We start from the raw sequence: 17,257 nt of genomic DNA on the forward strand, positions 1-17,257 counted from the left end.
ATTTTATTTAAAAAGTTTACATATATAATGGTGTGGAATGTTATGAAAATATACACAGGCCGTACCAACTTCCTATATGGCTTAAAAATAGGTTGGTAATGTTTGCTGCTGACTGTACCGTCATCAATTAATAAACAATTGTCTCCTCGAATATACATTTGCCGTTACAAGGCCGTTGAAGCATTGTTTCAAAATATTCAATTAACGAATATCTAAATCTAATCAAGTATTACATTAAACCTTCGAAATTTAACTAAAATACAATTTTGTAGGTAGGTCACCTTAATTAATGTCCAGGCTTGATTACGACAAGAACACTTAACGAAATTAAATTAATAACATTTACCTTATTAATTATAAGTTAATTTACCTTAAAATTTATTTTTTCCATTTCACAATAAATTCTCAAAGGGTATTTTTTAATTTTTTTTTTAATAATATTTTTCAATGCGAGATGTGCAGAGCAAAAGACACTTTTTTAATATAATTTTTCTGTATAAGAGGTAGTCAAAATATTGTTTATGCGTTGTTATGTAATGAAAATATGTAAAAGGTACCTACTCATATAACAAATATGTATCATCTTTTCCTACACAATCCATAAATTACTTGAAACTAGATATCTATAATGCGTATTATAGAATATCTAATAAAAGAAAAATACTTCTATGTACATAATATTTAAACCTATATATTTAGTAAAAATATTTTATAACAAACTAAACCATTCAAATTTCTGTAAAATTGTAATTCTCTTGGTAGATAGTAGCTGTTGATATATATAGTAGATTCAATTATTTTGTATTGCTTGTCATAAGGAGTATATTTTTCTGTTTAAAGCAACCTTATAAAAAGAAGAATAATCTCAATTGAACTATTTTTTTGTGTATGTTTCGTAAATCGCTGAATAGATATTCAAAAAATTCAAAAATCACTTTCTTTCATCTTGAGTAACACTTTTGTAATTAAATAAATGATTTAAGTATTTTATACTACCATTCTCGCTTATTTTCATACATGAAACGGGTAGGTACTTAAATAATGTTGCGAAATTTACCACCTTGTTCTAGTAAAGAAGTCAATAAAAACTTACTAAACTTAGTGGAAAGAAGTAAATAAAAGAACCGGCGACATAAAAACTACAAAAAAAGAGTCCAGTTAGTTTAGTGTCGATAAAAGTAATACTTACTGAATTTACTGAACACCATTGAAACAATCAATACGCATATGAACAAATCTTTTTATTAAAGGTTAACAGTAGGGACTCATTCTTCAACCCTGCAAAATTTAAATGTTTGTTTTTTCCTTTTTAGCTTTTATGCAGTTGTGTTTTATGTTTATTATAAATGTATTTTAAATTGTTATACATTGATCTCTTTTTGTCGTCAGTGTACGGTCATTGTATGCTTAGTGTGTCGAGGTGGTGAGAGCTCAACGACTTGTACAATACAGGTACAGTTACATACATAGGCCCTAAACATACACAAATATTGCCTTCATAATACCTATATCTATCCCTTATAAGTTGTACTCCATTGTATGTGAACTGTCCAAGACTGTGATGACATACAGACTCATAAATAAAATTAAGATTTTTTTATATACTCAAAAAGTTGTGTTAAGAGAACCAATACCTCAATAGACCAAATGTAGTGTACCTACTATGTTATTGAAGATTTCGTACAAAAAGTTAATTAGACATTTTATATCGCTTAATATCTAAATTATACATATATATTATACCTATCAACTAATAAAAGATATCTATCAAAATCAGATAAAAAAAAAAAAACATATTTATTCAAGGCTACAAAAGCACCTTCTCTTTAATAATATATAATCTGTGTATATTTATACAACATTGATAATTAATATCTTGCATGAAACAAAGCGTCACTAAATCCACACATCTTTATCATTTATGTAACGAAATGCCTGCACCGAATAACATGCTTTAGCTGTTAATATCTTTTTAATACAAGCTTTAATATCTTTTTAATACAAACTTTAAATGTATTTATTATTTCAATATTGTTTGTGAAATTTTATTAAACATGCAAATATCATAACCCAGAAAGGAGACGTTTACATTGCGCAATCGGAAACGTGGAGTTACAATTTTGTTATAGGTACCTTCTCGTGCTTACACTGCGATTGATTATTTTGATATAAATAGTAATACTATTATGAATATTGTGACGCAATTTTTAATATCTACCTAATAACAAACATCCCGCATAGATATTTGAGCTCCAAAATCATAAATGACACGAATAGCTCTTTGCAAAATAAATCCAGCCTCAATATCTGTAGCATTACCCCACAGTAATAGACCGTAAAACATAACACTATGGAAATAGTCGGTCATTTGTAGAACTTTTCTAACTGTAAATGCAGTGAAGCTAAGTCTACCAATTAAAATTCAAGAATGATAAATGGAACCGCATTGAAGCTTTCAGTCATTAATTCAATTCGAATTTCAAGAAATTAAGCGTTTAATACATTAATATAAAACCGAAAAAAATATATAAAGTTTATTTGAATTGGTCTCCATTGACTGCAATACAGTCCTTTAAACGTTGAGGTCAGTTATCAACAGAAGCACGCACTCTTTCCATGGGAAACTTCTTCACTGTCAATCATATGAATTGTTTTAGGGACTCCAAATTATCATGGCATTTAGAGTAAGCCTTACTCTCTAAAACTGACCATAAATCATAACCCAGCAGATCTAGACCGGGACTAGATGGCGGCCACTCTTCAGCTCTGATGAAGTCCGGAATGTTAGTTTCTAACCAAGATTAGATGGATCGATCTCAGTCACTCCTTCAAACCATCACTGAAGTCGGATAATGCCCACGTTGTACTCTGTTGTATTGTAATTGGGAAGCTTCCTTAGAGCTTTCAAAATAAATAAGGTTATTTTGTTTGTTAAAGTATTGCTCAATTGTAAAAAATTTCTCATCTGTAAACAAAATTTTTCTGTAAATTTCCTTTGCGTACCGCTTAAGTAGTTGCTTTGATTTTACCACCGTATCTTTTTTAAATGATCAGTTAAGAAATGACTAGTATATCTCGTATAGGCTGGAAGTCCTAAGTCATCTTTTAAAATACGCGACATGGTTCGAGGTGCTATCATCATCTCCCGAGATACAATCTTTTACTTTCGGATAGGGTTTCTTCAAAATATTTCCCTTACTGCTTTAATCGCCTTTTTCGTACAAACACTACGTGGACGGCCAGATCTATTTCTGTCGCAAGCAGGCGAATCTTATTGTATCTTTCGATAGCCCGGTACACAATCATTCGTCTGTTTGTAACGCAATCACAGCGATTCGGGTCTCTTTATCACCCCCCCTCCCCTCCCTCGACAAGAAAAAAGGTCAGGCTCAACCAGGTCATGTATCTGGACCGGATCAGGATAGAACGAGGCATGCCAGACCCGGCAAGCTCTATCAGGACCAGGTCTGGTCCAGACAAGGATAGCCTGATGTAAAATATAATCAAGTATGGTAAGGCATACTGGATCAGGACCCGGTCCAGTCCAGATCAGGATAGCCTGAGGTAAAATATAATCAAGTATGGTAAGGCATACTGGATCAGGACCCGGTCCGATCCTGATTAGGGTAGCCTGATATAAAATATAATCACGTATGGTCTGGCATACTGGATCAGGACCCGGTCTAGTTCAGATCAGGATAGCCTGAAAGAAATTAGGTGAACTGAGCCTGAATCGCGCTATTAATGTTTTTAAGCGCACTTAGTATATATACAGTTATCAGGACAGTCTAGCAGGGAGTCCTTTTCTACACAGTGGAGCAGTTGTAAGTAATAGGAAATAGTTGATTAGTAGTTAATTATTAGAAGTTGATAAATAAAATTTAATTAACAATAATAATTAATTAATAACATAAAAACAAATAAAAATAATTAATATTTAAAGTAAAAACATAAATAAATAATACATTGGAAAATATAAACATATTTATAATATCAATCCACTTTTTTTTTGTTAAACAATTTTTTCAAGAATATACATTCGTGTTTTTTAAAACGACCGGACCGAACCGGCTGATCAGGATGAGATGAAATTTCCTGATCTGGACCCAATCAGGAAATCTCATCTCATTCTGATCAGGTCCAGACCAATCATCTGCGTTACATGCCTTATCTAGTCCTGATCAGGCTTGCCTGGTCCGGTCCTTCTAAGGAAGACGAAAAATTTCTACTCGGGTTGTTTGCCGACCTAGTCATATAAAAAAATATTATGCAACACGATTTTATAGGGTTGATAAAACTACTTTTAATATAAGTAGGTATCTGACGACGCATTGGTGCAGCGGTCACAGCAATATATGTTGCGCTAGCGGTTGGGGGTTCGATTCCCGCGTATGACAATAATTTGTATTGGCCATATAAATGTTTGTCGTAGTCTACGTATTAGTGCCCATACATTTAAAAAAATAGTTCAATTTATATCAACAAGTAATACATAACATATAGGTAGTCGAAAAAAAGTAAATACGCATTATTAGTGATACACCCAGTAAAAGGTTATGAGATAATATACATAAAAATAGAGTCTTATTTAAGATCCTACTCTTTTTTAAATCGGTTAAAAATAGTAATTATTTTAGTAAAAACAATAATATTATGAAAATTAATAGGAAAAAGAGAAAAGTTGAAATAGAAACAATAAGTTATCGAAATAAAACAGAAATCGTCAACTCATTAAGAACTAACCTTGAGCCGTTTGTAACATTGTAATTAAAAACCACAGAACGCTTCAACGAGCCCGACTCTTACAAAACTTTGATTTGTTACTAGCCTGCTCATACACTAATTTTCAACTAACTTTGTCAACATTTACCTTTGAGAAAAGTATATAAATCTATATAAATAAAAATGAATGTTGCTACGCGTATAACTCGAGAATGGCTCGACCAATTTGGCTATATAATTTTTTTGTATGTTCCTTAAGGCCCAAGGAAGGTTTTAACTTTAAATAATTAAAAAAAATCTAGATAAATAAACATTTTAAAAACTTTTGACGAACGAAGAACGAATTCTGTCCGGGCAGCTAGTAGGTAATAATTAAGTATTAATATATAATAATTTATGTGATAAAAAAAAATGTAACTGCTATGGATTACTAGTTTACTCTTCAGCCTGCTTAAGTAGTACCTAATGCCTACTTAGTTGGATATTAGGTGCCCTTTTTACAATTGCATGGCTACTTACTAATACTTTAGTAAACACTGTCCTAAAAACTTTTTTTTATGTTACGTCAGTACATTTAGGTACATACATCGTCAAAAGTACCTACTATTAAAACTTTACCCTTAGAGAACCAGTCTCATTGAAATATATTATTTGGCAACGAGAATTAAAATAAAACTCAATACTTAGACTCTAAAAGCCAGTAAAAGGCCTTATTTCCATAAGGATTATTTTTTTTATCCTCAGGATCATTAATTCAAGGATAAAAAAGAGCCATATTCTCAACTCTAATCCTTGAACTATTGCGATACCCACATTTAGCTTAATATCAATAAACTGCTTACAAAGAGAAGTAAGACTTTGAATAAAGCTATCCAAATAGATATTTATAAATACGATTCTATTGATAAAAACTGTTCGTGCACAAAAGCTACTACCATTGTCAACAATTATAACATTAAAACGTACAAAAACGGAGACATAAAACAGGCTTTTAAAACACACGTAATTATTTTTGTAAATATAATTAATTAACGAGTAACGGAGTCTAACACTTCACGGTCTATAAGTAGCTTCATACAAGCATCGCAATGAAGACACAAAAAAAGGCGTGAAACTCGCGCTGAAATCGCTGTACACGCTTCAGGGACCATTTCAGAGCAAAGACGCCGCTGAAAATATGCGCTGATGGGCCGCACACGACGACATCGCAACCAACATAATGTCTCTAAAACCACAACAAACGATATGTATTACGTACACTTCCGTGATACGTTAATATTGAGGAGTGTTCTTTTGTTAACCCATATTAAATTGTTTACGTAAATAGAAAACGTTTGCTTCAAAACACAACTACGGCTAATTAGGTATATATTTTCGGCTTCCCTATATCAGTAAAGTAACCTACTTCTTCTTCTTAGAAGTGATGATCCTATTAAATAAAATAAAAAATATCGATATACGTTGTTTAGAATCTCGTGTAAATTCTCCTAAACTAACTTTTATGATGTCGTAAAGTAACAAATTTACGAATCATTATCTTGTTTCAGAATTACGTATGCATATCTAGTTAAGCGTTGTATCGAATCGAGTATCAAATAAATCGAGATCGGGCGTGAGTCATAGCGCGAATGTAAAATTGGCGAGTTTTTGCACCCGAGCCGCTAATGAGGGCGGCGCGGACGCTGCCAATAAATTACAAAACACCAAGCGTTGACGGCCACGCGCCTTTCTGTTGTTTAACATTTGACACAGATAGACAATTAGCCTTAATCTTAATATTTTAAATATAAACTTCCTTAAACAGTTTATTTCTTACTAGATAAACTTAACTCTACAAGCAAGTAAAGAGGAATAAATAAATAGGAGCAGGCCACGTGTAACGAATAACAACAAGCACAGAACTTATTACGAATTTTATCGATATTTACATATGAAATATCGATTCTTATTAACAAGACATTACTTTCAAATATAAGTACACATTTAATTTGACAAGTCACCCGTTAATTCTTTTACAAAAACCGAAAGACAAATAGTTTATTTTTGTAATGTTATATTTTGTCATTAAGGTGCGTCGCCTTACCACATGTCGTGGCAGGTCCGATGCATGTAATTAGTCTAATTTGATATGCTTTGTGTGTTCCGAGGATCATTTATGGGATATGTCGATTACTGCAGTTAATTTTAACTGTCTTTCGTTCTCATCGGATTGTGTAAATGAAGAACAGATGTACTAGTCCATAGTATTATTTTGCAATTAGTTACTAATCCTTCTGGAGTAATTAGATATTATAAACAATAGTAAACATAAATTAATGTAGTGAATCTTTTTGGGGGTCGAAGTTACTCGCGTCCGTAGGATGTACCAAGTCAGGTCTTAACCCTCTTTACCCTACACGTGACCCCTGGGTGGTGCAAAACGAGTAACATACATAGGTGGTAGGCTTCGGCCGTGGCTAGTGTAACCACCCATCGAGCAAAGACGCGCCGCCAAGTGACGCGTCTTGCAACACGACCTGTCGTGCCGTGAGGCGCCTCGCGTTCCGGAACGATGCTCGTAATAGCCAATCATAGGGGTATGGGTATGTACAGTTGCGCTGCGTCTAGTGACAGGATCCTGATCTGCGTAGTCACTGTGCCGGACGTCTCGACCTGGAGGGTAGCGGGATCCGAAGCACGGTGCACCGCTGGCCGACCGCAGGCAGTAGGGGGCCCAACTAGTAGGTTCGCCACCTATGAAAGGCTGCCCCGCCACCTAGCGAAAAATCCAGGGATGGCTTCCATCGTGCCGGTTGGCGACCGGTGAGAGGACCCGATGGCGATTTTCTGGGGGGTTCGGGCGTCCCCGCAGTCTCCAGTCGAGTCTTCTTTAGTGTGGTTTCTGCAAAAATCGTGGAGTCTATAGACGCAGCGCCTCGTACAACTACCATTTCCCCTCCTATTCACCCCTTGACCACAATGAAGAACAAGAAAAAAAGTAAGGTTAAACAGCGGCTGCACCTCCTCTCTCTCAAAGTGCACCTCACCAACATACGAGGATTGCACTCAAATCTCGTTGCAGTCCACCACCACCTGGAGACTGAGAGGCCGCATTTACTTTTTCTTACGGAGACGCAAATTGGTAGCCCAGCAGATGTAACGTACCTGCAGTACCCTGGGTATTCGCTCGAACATAATTTTAAATCTCACGCTGGAGTCTGTATGTTTGCTCGTGATGATGTTTGCTGCCGGCGTCTACGTAACTTAGAGATACCTAACCTTTCCATCATGTGGTGTTTATTGGATACGGGCATGGAGCAGATTGTGTATGCCTGTACCTATCGGTCGCACAGTGGTGATCGGGAGACGACTCGGATGTTCGACTATCTCAGTGAGACGGCTGACATGGTCCAACGTCGGTATCCTGCTGCCCAAATGGTATTTCTGGGGGATTTTAACGCTCACCACCAGGACTGGCTGTTCCCATACCAGAATACCGACCACGCCGGGAGAGAGGCGCTCAAATTTGCTCTGTCGCTAGATCTTACCCAGCTAGTCCAAGAAGCAACACGAGTACCCGACGTTGACGACCATACACCTAATTGTTTGGACCTTCTGTTGACAACTGACCCAGACCGGTCTTCGGTATCAGTTGCAGCTCCCCTGGGCACATCTGATCACTGTGTGGTAAAGTCAGTATCTAACTTTCACCCTCTGGATACAGGTCCTACCGGAACCAGGCGTGTGTGGCGATATAAGTCGGCAGATTGGGATGAGATGCGACACTTTTTTGCATCCTACCCTTGGCGGCGGACTTGCTTCTCTTCCAGTGATCCGTCGAGTTGCGCACAAGAAATATCGGAAGTGATACGTCAGGGGATGGAGTACTTCATTCCATTTGCTGATGTATCACTAGATGGCAAGATCCCTAGGTGGTATAATGCAGAATGTGCCGAAGCTGCAGCCCGTAAAGACTCAGCGTTTGCAGCGTGGGCTGAAGCCCGTACCCTTAAATCTCCGGACATAACTACGAGGAAGAGAGCGTTCAACTCTGCTGCCAAGTCCTACAAAAGGGTTCTTAAAAAAGCTCGTTTCAACCGTATTAAACGCATCGGAGCCCAACTAGCTTCCCATCCGCGCGGTAGTAGAGCATTTTGGTCACTCTCTAAGTCGGTTGAAATGAGCTTCTGCCGTCCCTCGCTGCCTCCTCTGCTTAAACCAGATGGATCGCTGGCCTTTACTGCGACAGACAAGGCTAACCTTTTAGCGAATCTGTTTGCAGAAAATTCGCTCCTTGATGCAGGTAGTGCCTCACCGCCCAGACATCCACCTTGCGACTCTGTTATGTCAGAACTACGCATTCGCCAAACTGAGGTTTTGAGAGTACTCCGTAACTTGGACGTGAATAAGGCTAGTGGTCCTGACGGCATACCAGCAAGAGTACTTAAGCACTGTGCTCCTGAGTTGTCTCCTATTCTCACGCGCTTGTACCGCCTCTCTCTAAAATCCGCTCAAGTTCCTAAAGCATGGAAGATTGCCAACGTACAACCTGTACCTAAAAAGGGTAGTCGTGCCGACCCGGCTAACTATAGACCAATCGCTATCACCTCCATACTGTGTAAAAGTTTGGAGCGCATACTGAACGATAAGCTCCTTGCATACCTCGAATCGAATGACCTCCTGTCGGACCAGCAATACGGTTTCCGCCGCAACAGGTCCACGGGGGATCTTTTAGTGTACGCCTCGCACATCTGGGGCGAAGCCTTGGACAAGCACGGAGAGGCGCTAGCTGTCTCACTCGATGTATCGAAGGCATTTGACCGGGTCTGGCATGAGAGCCTATTGAGCAAGCTTTCAGCTTACGGAATACCCCCGAGCTTGTGTGACTGGATATTAGATTTCCTGAGTGGGCGATCATTTCGGGTGGTCTTAGATGGCTCCTCGTCTGACTTGATGGCGGTTAATGCCGGTGTCCCTCAGGGATCAGTTCTCTCTGCAACCCTCTTCTTGATCCACATAAATGACCTCCTCAGGCCCGGTATCTTTGGATACGCGGATGACAGCACTGTCACGGAGAGATACGTGTCCGGTCCCCGAGCTGGTGGGGCTGAAACTCATGAGCATAGAGAGGCCCTGGTTGAACGCATGAATTTGGCTTTGAAAGAGGTATCCGATTGGGGTGACGCCAACCTAGTCAAGTTTAATGCTTCCAAAACACAAGCGTGTCTTTTCACTGCTAAACGGAGTCCATTCCCATTAGCTCCGACTTTCCGGGGTGTATCTGTACCTATCACCGATAGTATTGATCTTCTAGGCATAAATATTTCGTCTAATATGAACTTCGGACAATGCATAGAATCCAAGGCAAAAATTGCTGGTAGGAAACTTGGTATCCTCAATAAAGTCAGGCAGTACTTCACACCGGAACAGCTTCTTACTCTCTACCAAGCACAAGTTCGATCGTGTATGGAGTACTGCAGCCACTTATGGGATGGCTCTGCCAAGTACCAGCTCGCTGCTTTGGATTCTGTGGATCGACGCGCCAGAAGACTCATCGGTGACAAATCGCTGGTTCGCTCTAGACTTCAAAGTCTCGAACATCGGCGCAAGGTTGCCTGTTTGTCGGTATTTTACAGGTTGTATTTCGGAGAGTGTGCTCTAGAACTATACAATTTGGTTCCACCATCACCTTTCTACCACCGAACCGCAAGGCATCGCATGAATCTGCACCGCTATGTGGTTGAAATCCCACGATCTCGCACTAAACGATTTGCTTCCTCGTTCCTAATACGCACCGCTAAAATTTGGAATGCCCTTCCGGCTTCCGTTTTTCCAACGAACTATAACCCGGGTATCTTTAAATCAAGAGTGAATAGGCATCTTCTAGGCAAGCGCGCACCACCTTAGGCTGCATCTTCACTTGACTTCAGGTGAGATCGCAGTCAAGCGCTAGTCTATATATTTAAAAAAAAAAAAAAAAAAAAAAAAAAAAAGTGAATGTTTAATAAATAGTAAATTTGAAACTGAATTCGACTTTTTATTATTTACAAAATTCCATATGTAGGTAGGTATTCTCAGGTTTTTTTACGATAGAACAATTATAAAAGTTATCTATTAAAAATTCTATTCCACGCAACCAAAAGAGCAAAAAAAAATATATTAAAACAATACTAGAACAAAAAACGTGTAACAAAATAAGCCGCCCTGACGAAACATTCTAACCAATTTAACGACATATAAAAGGGCCCGCCCAGTGCGGAAAAACAAATACTCGTAAAAATTCATCCAAATGACATGTAAAATTTTTCTGTGTCACGATGAGATATTGTAATGATCCGTTACGAAAAATTATAATGTGGCTCATGCGAGCGCGGCATTACTGAGACATGTGTGAGGTTGGATTAGAGTCCATTATAGTGAAGAAAATCCTATTCACTCGCCGTGAATTGAATAACTTAATGGGCAATACATAGATGTACTTACCTATTGAAGAGATTGATTGTGTTTAACCTTTTTAAAGACCAGTACGAATAAATACTTTTAATTTAAAAAAAAAAAACATATTATTCAAATTTTGTGAAGTAAAAATGCTAAATTTTGTTGCTTAATTATTAACTATCATATAAAATAACATTAGAAGAGTATGTACCAAAATTATTAACATTTTTTCTATGTTTAATAATGCATAATAGATAATATATATCTAAAAGCAATAGGCACGAGGCCTATTTATTGTTACAGAAATAAATAGAAGATAGTCTGTCACTGTTATTAATTTAGATAACCGGTGACTTAGGTATCTATTTGTATGTTTAAACTAAAATAATAGTTTCATTCCGCCTCTATTTAGGCAAGTACATAGGCAATAAATAACACTAAGATGAGGTGAGACAAACGTAGTGTTTTTATTACGATCACTTGTATGTTACGATTTACGATTACCAATATCGAGTACCTACTTAATATTTTATCACAAGTATTTTTAAAAATTTTGACGTATAGTAGTGCCAAGTGCTTAGTTCGACACCTCTAAAAAGTGGCAGTAAAATAAAAAGGTTCTATAAATCCAAACCCAAAACCGACCTACCTATCTCTTCCAGCCAACTGAACGTCAATGTGTCCGTACGATCTACATTTAACACATTTAACTTGTTTCCACAAACATCGCTCGCGGCGGCGGCGGCGCGATCACACACACATATTTTTTCTATCAAATTTTTTTCCAAAATATCTTCTTGTCTTTTCTCTAATGACTTAAATTAACATTCTCATATTTTATAAATTTTTCACATAACTTACGCTTGAGGAAGGTTGTCGAGGTTAAATGTTTTGACAACCAATTGTGCAGTCAAAGCAACTCTATGCGCTTAAAGTAAGAATTTCCAATATAATGCATGAATCTTTTGAAATATTTAAATTTTATGAAATCGTTATAAGTTTTAAAGACACATTGATATCTTCTAATTGTTCTGCTCTAATTGGATGGATTGTCATTCGTTTGTGACATAATTGACGGTAACCGACAAAATTGAAACTTTTATCATTTCTAAATTTATGATTAGAATTATTATCACGAAACTAATTTATAATAAGAGTTTTTAATTGTTGCATCTTTTTCGTAGGTATATTGTAGTAACCAATAAAATTTTTCGTAACATTTAAAATTCAATCTAAGTATTTTTTTCTATATTTAATTTTGTATTATTATCAATTATTAGATTTTTTTAAACAAGTATTAAAGTAAATTCAAAGCGTGGACATCTCTATTCGTAAAATAATTTATGTATGTTCTATACGCAACATTAATAAAATTATAAACATTAATATATTTTCAATCATCGTTATATAAAATAAAATGATTTATTACACGTATTCTCATTTAAACGCAACTAGAATACTTATATTACTTATGATTATATTTTCAGATATAAACCTTAAACCTTTCGATCCAACTTGAAAGATAGGCTATATTTTATTTTGATATATTAATTATTATATTTAAGGAAAAAATAAAGAAGGCGGTAAAAAGTTCGCCAGGTCAGCTAGTATAATTATATAAATTACACGTCACGTTGTTTGTCCGCGATGGACTCCTAAAGTACATAACCGATTTAAATCAAATTTGCACAACGTGTGCAGTTTGATCCAACTTGAAAGATATATTCTATATTTTATTTCGATATATATAATTATTATATTTAAAAGATACAAGGCGGTACGAAGTTCGCGTACGACTAGGTATATAGTTTAAACAAAAATAACACACTATTTTACGAGATCTGTATTTTATACTGTCAAGATTTATTTTTTAAGATTAGAAAGACTCAAATAAAAAAGTTTCCTTGCCAATCAACAAAAATAATTCAGTGGGTATAATGAAATATTGATAGCGATGATTTTACCTTTAAACATTACAATAGATCTAGGAGATACGTAGGTACATTCACAAAATATAGTTTCGTAGCATTTTTATATAGTATATCGAAGCTTCGAAAACATTGCTGCATTTCAAAGTTTATATTTGAAACTAGTATGACTTATATAAGTACAAGTGGGTACACAGAGTGCAATCGGTCGCTGTGTCGGTAACGGGCACCGATATCGTGAGCCGGTGAAAGTGCCCAGGTTAACCGCCACTGAGCAGAACAATAGCGACTCATATGTTCACTATGTGCATATTGTAGAGCTAGGTAAGACTAATACGCTAACAAAACCTTTTACACCTCGCTTGCAATACCTTTCGGCTATTGTTCCGTCATAATGATTTTTATACGTTTTCCGTAATACTTGGCTTAGAGAAAATGTAAAAACTTAATAGCTGGCGTGATCTTCGTTTATTTTAAAGACTTCCTTAAAATGAAAACTTATTACAAAGATCTTGTAATACCATCTTATATTGATATCTTTATAATATGAATACATATTTAGATATATGTATTAGTTGTGTTTGATGTATGCGATGAATATTCTAATTGTATTTGCTCGTAAACGTCGCATTGACAAATAATACAACTTAGGTAGTCGAAAAAATAACCAATTAAATAGGCATTAGGGATAGTTCTAAAAGTACTTGTCAGATGATCTTGATTAAATTTAAATGATACCACACGACAGCTTTCTGCTAAAATGAATCGTCAAAGTCTGTGCTTCCAGTAAAAAGTTATTAGGTAACTAACACACATAAAAAATACAGTCTAATTAAGAACCTCGTCCTTCTTTGAAGTCGGTTAAGAAACTTAATGAAAACAAACAAGGTTACACTTAAGAGCATCCTTGTTATGTGTTGAATACTTAACATAATTTCAAGAAATAGCCTAAACATACCTTCCACCTAAATAAACTTTCGTTAATTAAAATTTTCATAAAGGTAACGTTACTCCTTAATAAATATATTATTAAAACTTGAACTCAAATTATACGAACCAAAAATTATAATAACATCTAAAAATACCTACATTTAACTTATAAGTAATAATAAGGAAATCTACTTAATTTTATTTAAATTTGAAAGTATTTGATTAAAAATTTGATATTACGATAGTCAATAATAATAGTTTATTACTGGGTTTTATAATATAAATTTATCATCTTAATAATGGTATTTGATTGTACTTAAAATCTATAAATTAAATAAATATGTCTCAGATAGCTAGAAAATAAAATCATACCCGACGATTATGGACTTTTATTTATTTTTTTATTAGATTTAAATCAAACGTGAGTTTGGATGTATGTACTCGACTAATTTAGGTTTCCTAGCGTAGGTAATTAGTACGAAAATGCAAAACATAGCGAAACTAAATGTACACATGCATATTTCGGGTGAAATTACGAAAAATATTCATCCGCCAACCCGCAGTGAAACATTACTTTGAACGCGAATAACTTATATAATACGTACATGTTTCTTTAAAATGCATGTACTTTCACTAAACTAGGTATTTTATTAAAAACTAGCTGACCCGGCGAACTTCGTATCGCCTAACAGTGACTTTTAAGTATTATCACAAATCTTTTGTATGGGAGTATAGAAAAGTGTTGTTTTTAGACTTTTTCAGAAAATTTAAAAATTTTTTTTTTTTTTAGAATTTTTCTCTCCGTAAAAACCATCCTCGTACTTCAAGGAATATTTTAAAAAAAGAATTAGCGAAATCGGTCCAACCGTTCTCGAGTTTTGCGCTTAGCAACACATTCAGCGACTCATTTTTATATTATAGATTATTGAAAAATGACTCTTTACTTATGTTGGACTTCTTGTTAGATACAAAAATATTCAATAACATTGTTATTATTATCAATTTTTTTTTTTTTAGATTTTTAAGATATCAATGCTCAATATTCAATATTTGCTCAAAGTATCGAGATGTGAAGGAAAAATACGTTTCGTTTTATACGACCAATTTCATAAAATTGTTCACGCATCATCTGCCCTTATTGGAATGGTGTATATGACACCAAATGACTTTATAACCGTTGTAACAGATTTCAAATGTGGGGTAAGTTCATGCATGAAATACTAGATCTATATTATGGAGGATATTATTCTAGAAATACGAGTAACATACATTTTAGAATAGGTACACTAAATACCATAGATGCTTGAAACATTTAATCAACTAGAAATTAAATAAGTACAATTATATAGTATTTTGTTTAAATACAAAACCTTTTTTAGATATTGCATTTTTAGCAATTTTTTTCTGACTTTTTAAATGAACTTAAATATAAATAATAAATGAATAACTATAATAAATAAATGAATATCTTATAACATACACACACGGTCGTCTGTTCCTATGGTAAGCAACTTAATGCTTGTGTTACAGGTAACAGCCGACTGTTATAACTTTTTTTTTTTTTTTGATAAATATACATAGGAATAATAGAAATATAAAAATATAAATAGAAATATTATACCCAGACTCAGGCGGGAATCGAACCCGCAACCCGCAGAACAGAAAGCAGGGCCACTACCAACTGCGCCAACGGGCTAGTCTAGTAGTGTACATAACTTTTTGTAAAACTACTTATTTTTAGCAATTTAAAACGCAAATAATTTTATTTAAATCAATGTAAGCAATTCCTTCCCTCCTTGGCAGGCTTTGTCGAGTCTTCACTTCGAAGGTTCCGCAATACTTAAAGACAAAAGTCTTCGAGCAATGCGTCCTGCCTGTGTTAACATACGGAGCCGAAACGAAAGGACTGGTCCACAAGTTTGAAGTCGCTCAACGTGCAATGGAATGGGCTATGCTTGGGATTTCTCTCAAAGACAGGATTAGAAATGAGGCTATCCGCGAGAGAACGAAAGTAACCGACATAGCCCACAGAATTAGCAAGTTGAAGTGGCAGTGGGCTGGTCGTCTGTGTCGCAGGGTCGATGGCCGTTGGAGTAGACGGGTCCTGGAGTGGAGACCGCGTCTTGGCAAACGCAGTGTGGGACGTCCTCCGGCCCGTTGGACCGACGATCTGCGTAAGATTGCCGGTGTAGGCTGGATGAGGATTGCGGAAAACCGGGATGTCTGGTGCGAACTTGGGGAGGCCTATGACCAGCAGTGGACTGCCATAGGCTGAAGTGATGAAGCAATCCCAAGAATTACTGTTTTATTACGAAAATCAGAGTTTATCTATTTTAAATAATGTCATGAATCAACAGCGACGAGACAACTTGTTAAGACGTAAGACGTTAAGACACAACTAAGATCCTTTTAGAAATTGAAACAAAATTTCGAACAGAAGGCGTATGATTACAATAGTATAACAATAAAATATTTTGTAATAGACATTTTTAATAAGATCTTGTAAAATTTTGACTTATTTGTATTCACATGATCAATCTAAAGTTATAAATGTATCGGATACAACTGGTTCAAGTGGATCACTCGAGCTTATTGTACACAGTTGGTGATTTTCACCTTACATACAATCCCAAGACGCCACTCCATTTTGTTTTGACACACGCCATCTTGTCACATTCGTATTGCTACTGACGAATTAACGAATGACATTTCTCGCGGGCATCATCGAGAATGTCATTCATCCTTTTTTTATTCAAAAACTTGAATGAAAAGTTATAACGAAACGTGAGTCAGCGTTTTGAATTTAATTTTACGAAACAATATTTTTTTATCGTTACTCTATTAAATTTCATCTCATCTTCTAATGATAAACTATATAAAAAAATTTGACGCCAGATTTTTGTCTTGATTAAAAGAATACTATGTAAAAACTTAACCTTGGTAATTTTCTAAAATCTTAACTTTGGTAATTTTCTTTTGGTTAAAATATATTAAAATATACATAATATTCCAAAGCGCGTTAACAGATACAGCTGCTTAGAAGAATTTAAAAAGATTTCCAAAAAAAAATTAAACGCGAATCTAATCGCACACTATTGCAGGACACTGGCATACGTTCCGATCGACAATACATCGTTACAATAGTCGATAATTTGCATGACGGCTTTTTATTGATACCTACTATTATCCGCACCTCACAAGCAGCTGCTTTTTAAACTAAAGTCGCAGCTAAATAAAATCGTACTCAAACAGAATTTAAC

At 35.5% G+C, this 17,257-nt stretch overlaps 1 protein-coding gene across 1 annotated transcript; it reads left to right on the top strand.

Moving 5' to 3' along the window:
* Positions 1–7,680: 7,680 nt before the first annotated feature.
* On the top strand, positions 7,681–16,606 carry LOC123660650. The gene is made up of 3 exons (XM_045595706.1): positions 7,681–9,135; positions 15,015–15,197; positions 16,481–16,606. The coding sequence occupies exons 1-3, from the start codon at positions 7,681–7,683 to the stop codon at positions 16,604–16,606; spliced, it is 1,764 nt and encodes a 587-aa protein (XP_045451662.1).
* The last annotated feature ends 651 nt before the right edge of the window (positions 16,607–17,257 follow it).

Source organism: Melitaea cinxia, chromosome 15, assembly GCF_905220565.1.
Source record: "Melitaea cinxia chromosome 15, ilMelCinx1.1, whole genome shotgun sequence".
In the NCBI taxonomy this organism is placed as follows: domain Eukaryota; kingdom Metazoa; phylum Arthropoda; class Insecta; order Lepidoptera; family Nymphalidae; genus Melitaea; species Melitaea cinxia.

Coding starts and splice junctions, on each gene's coding strand:
- LOC123660650 (XM_045595706.1), top strand. CDS start 7,681: ATGAAGAACAAGAAAAAAAGTAAGGTTAAACAGCGGCTGCACCTCCTC. Junction 9,136..15,014: donor GTGGTCCTGACGGCATACCA/GCAAGAGTACTT, acceptor TTTTTTTTTTAG/ATTTTTAAGATATCAATGCT. Junction 15,198..16,480: donor TAACAGATTTCAAATGTGGG/GTAAGTTCATGC, acceptor ATTTTGTAATAG/ACATTTTTAATAAGATCTTG.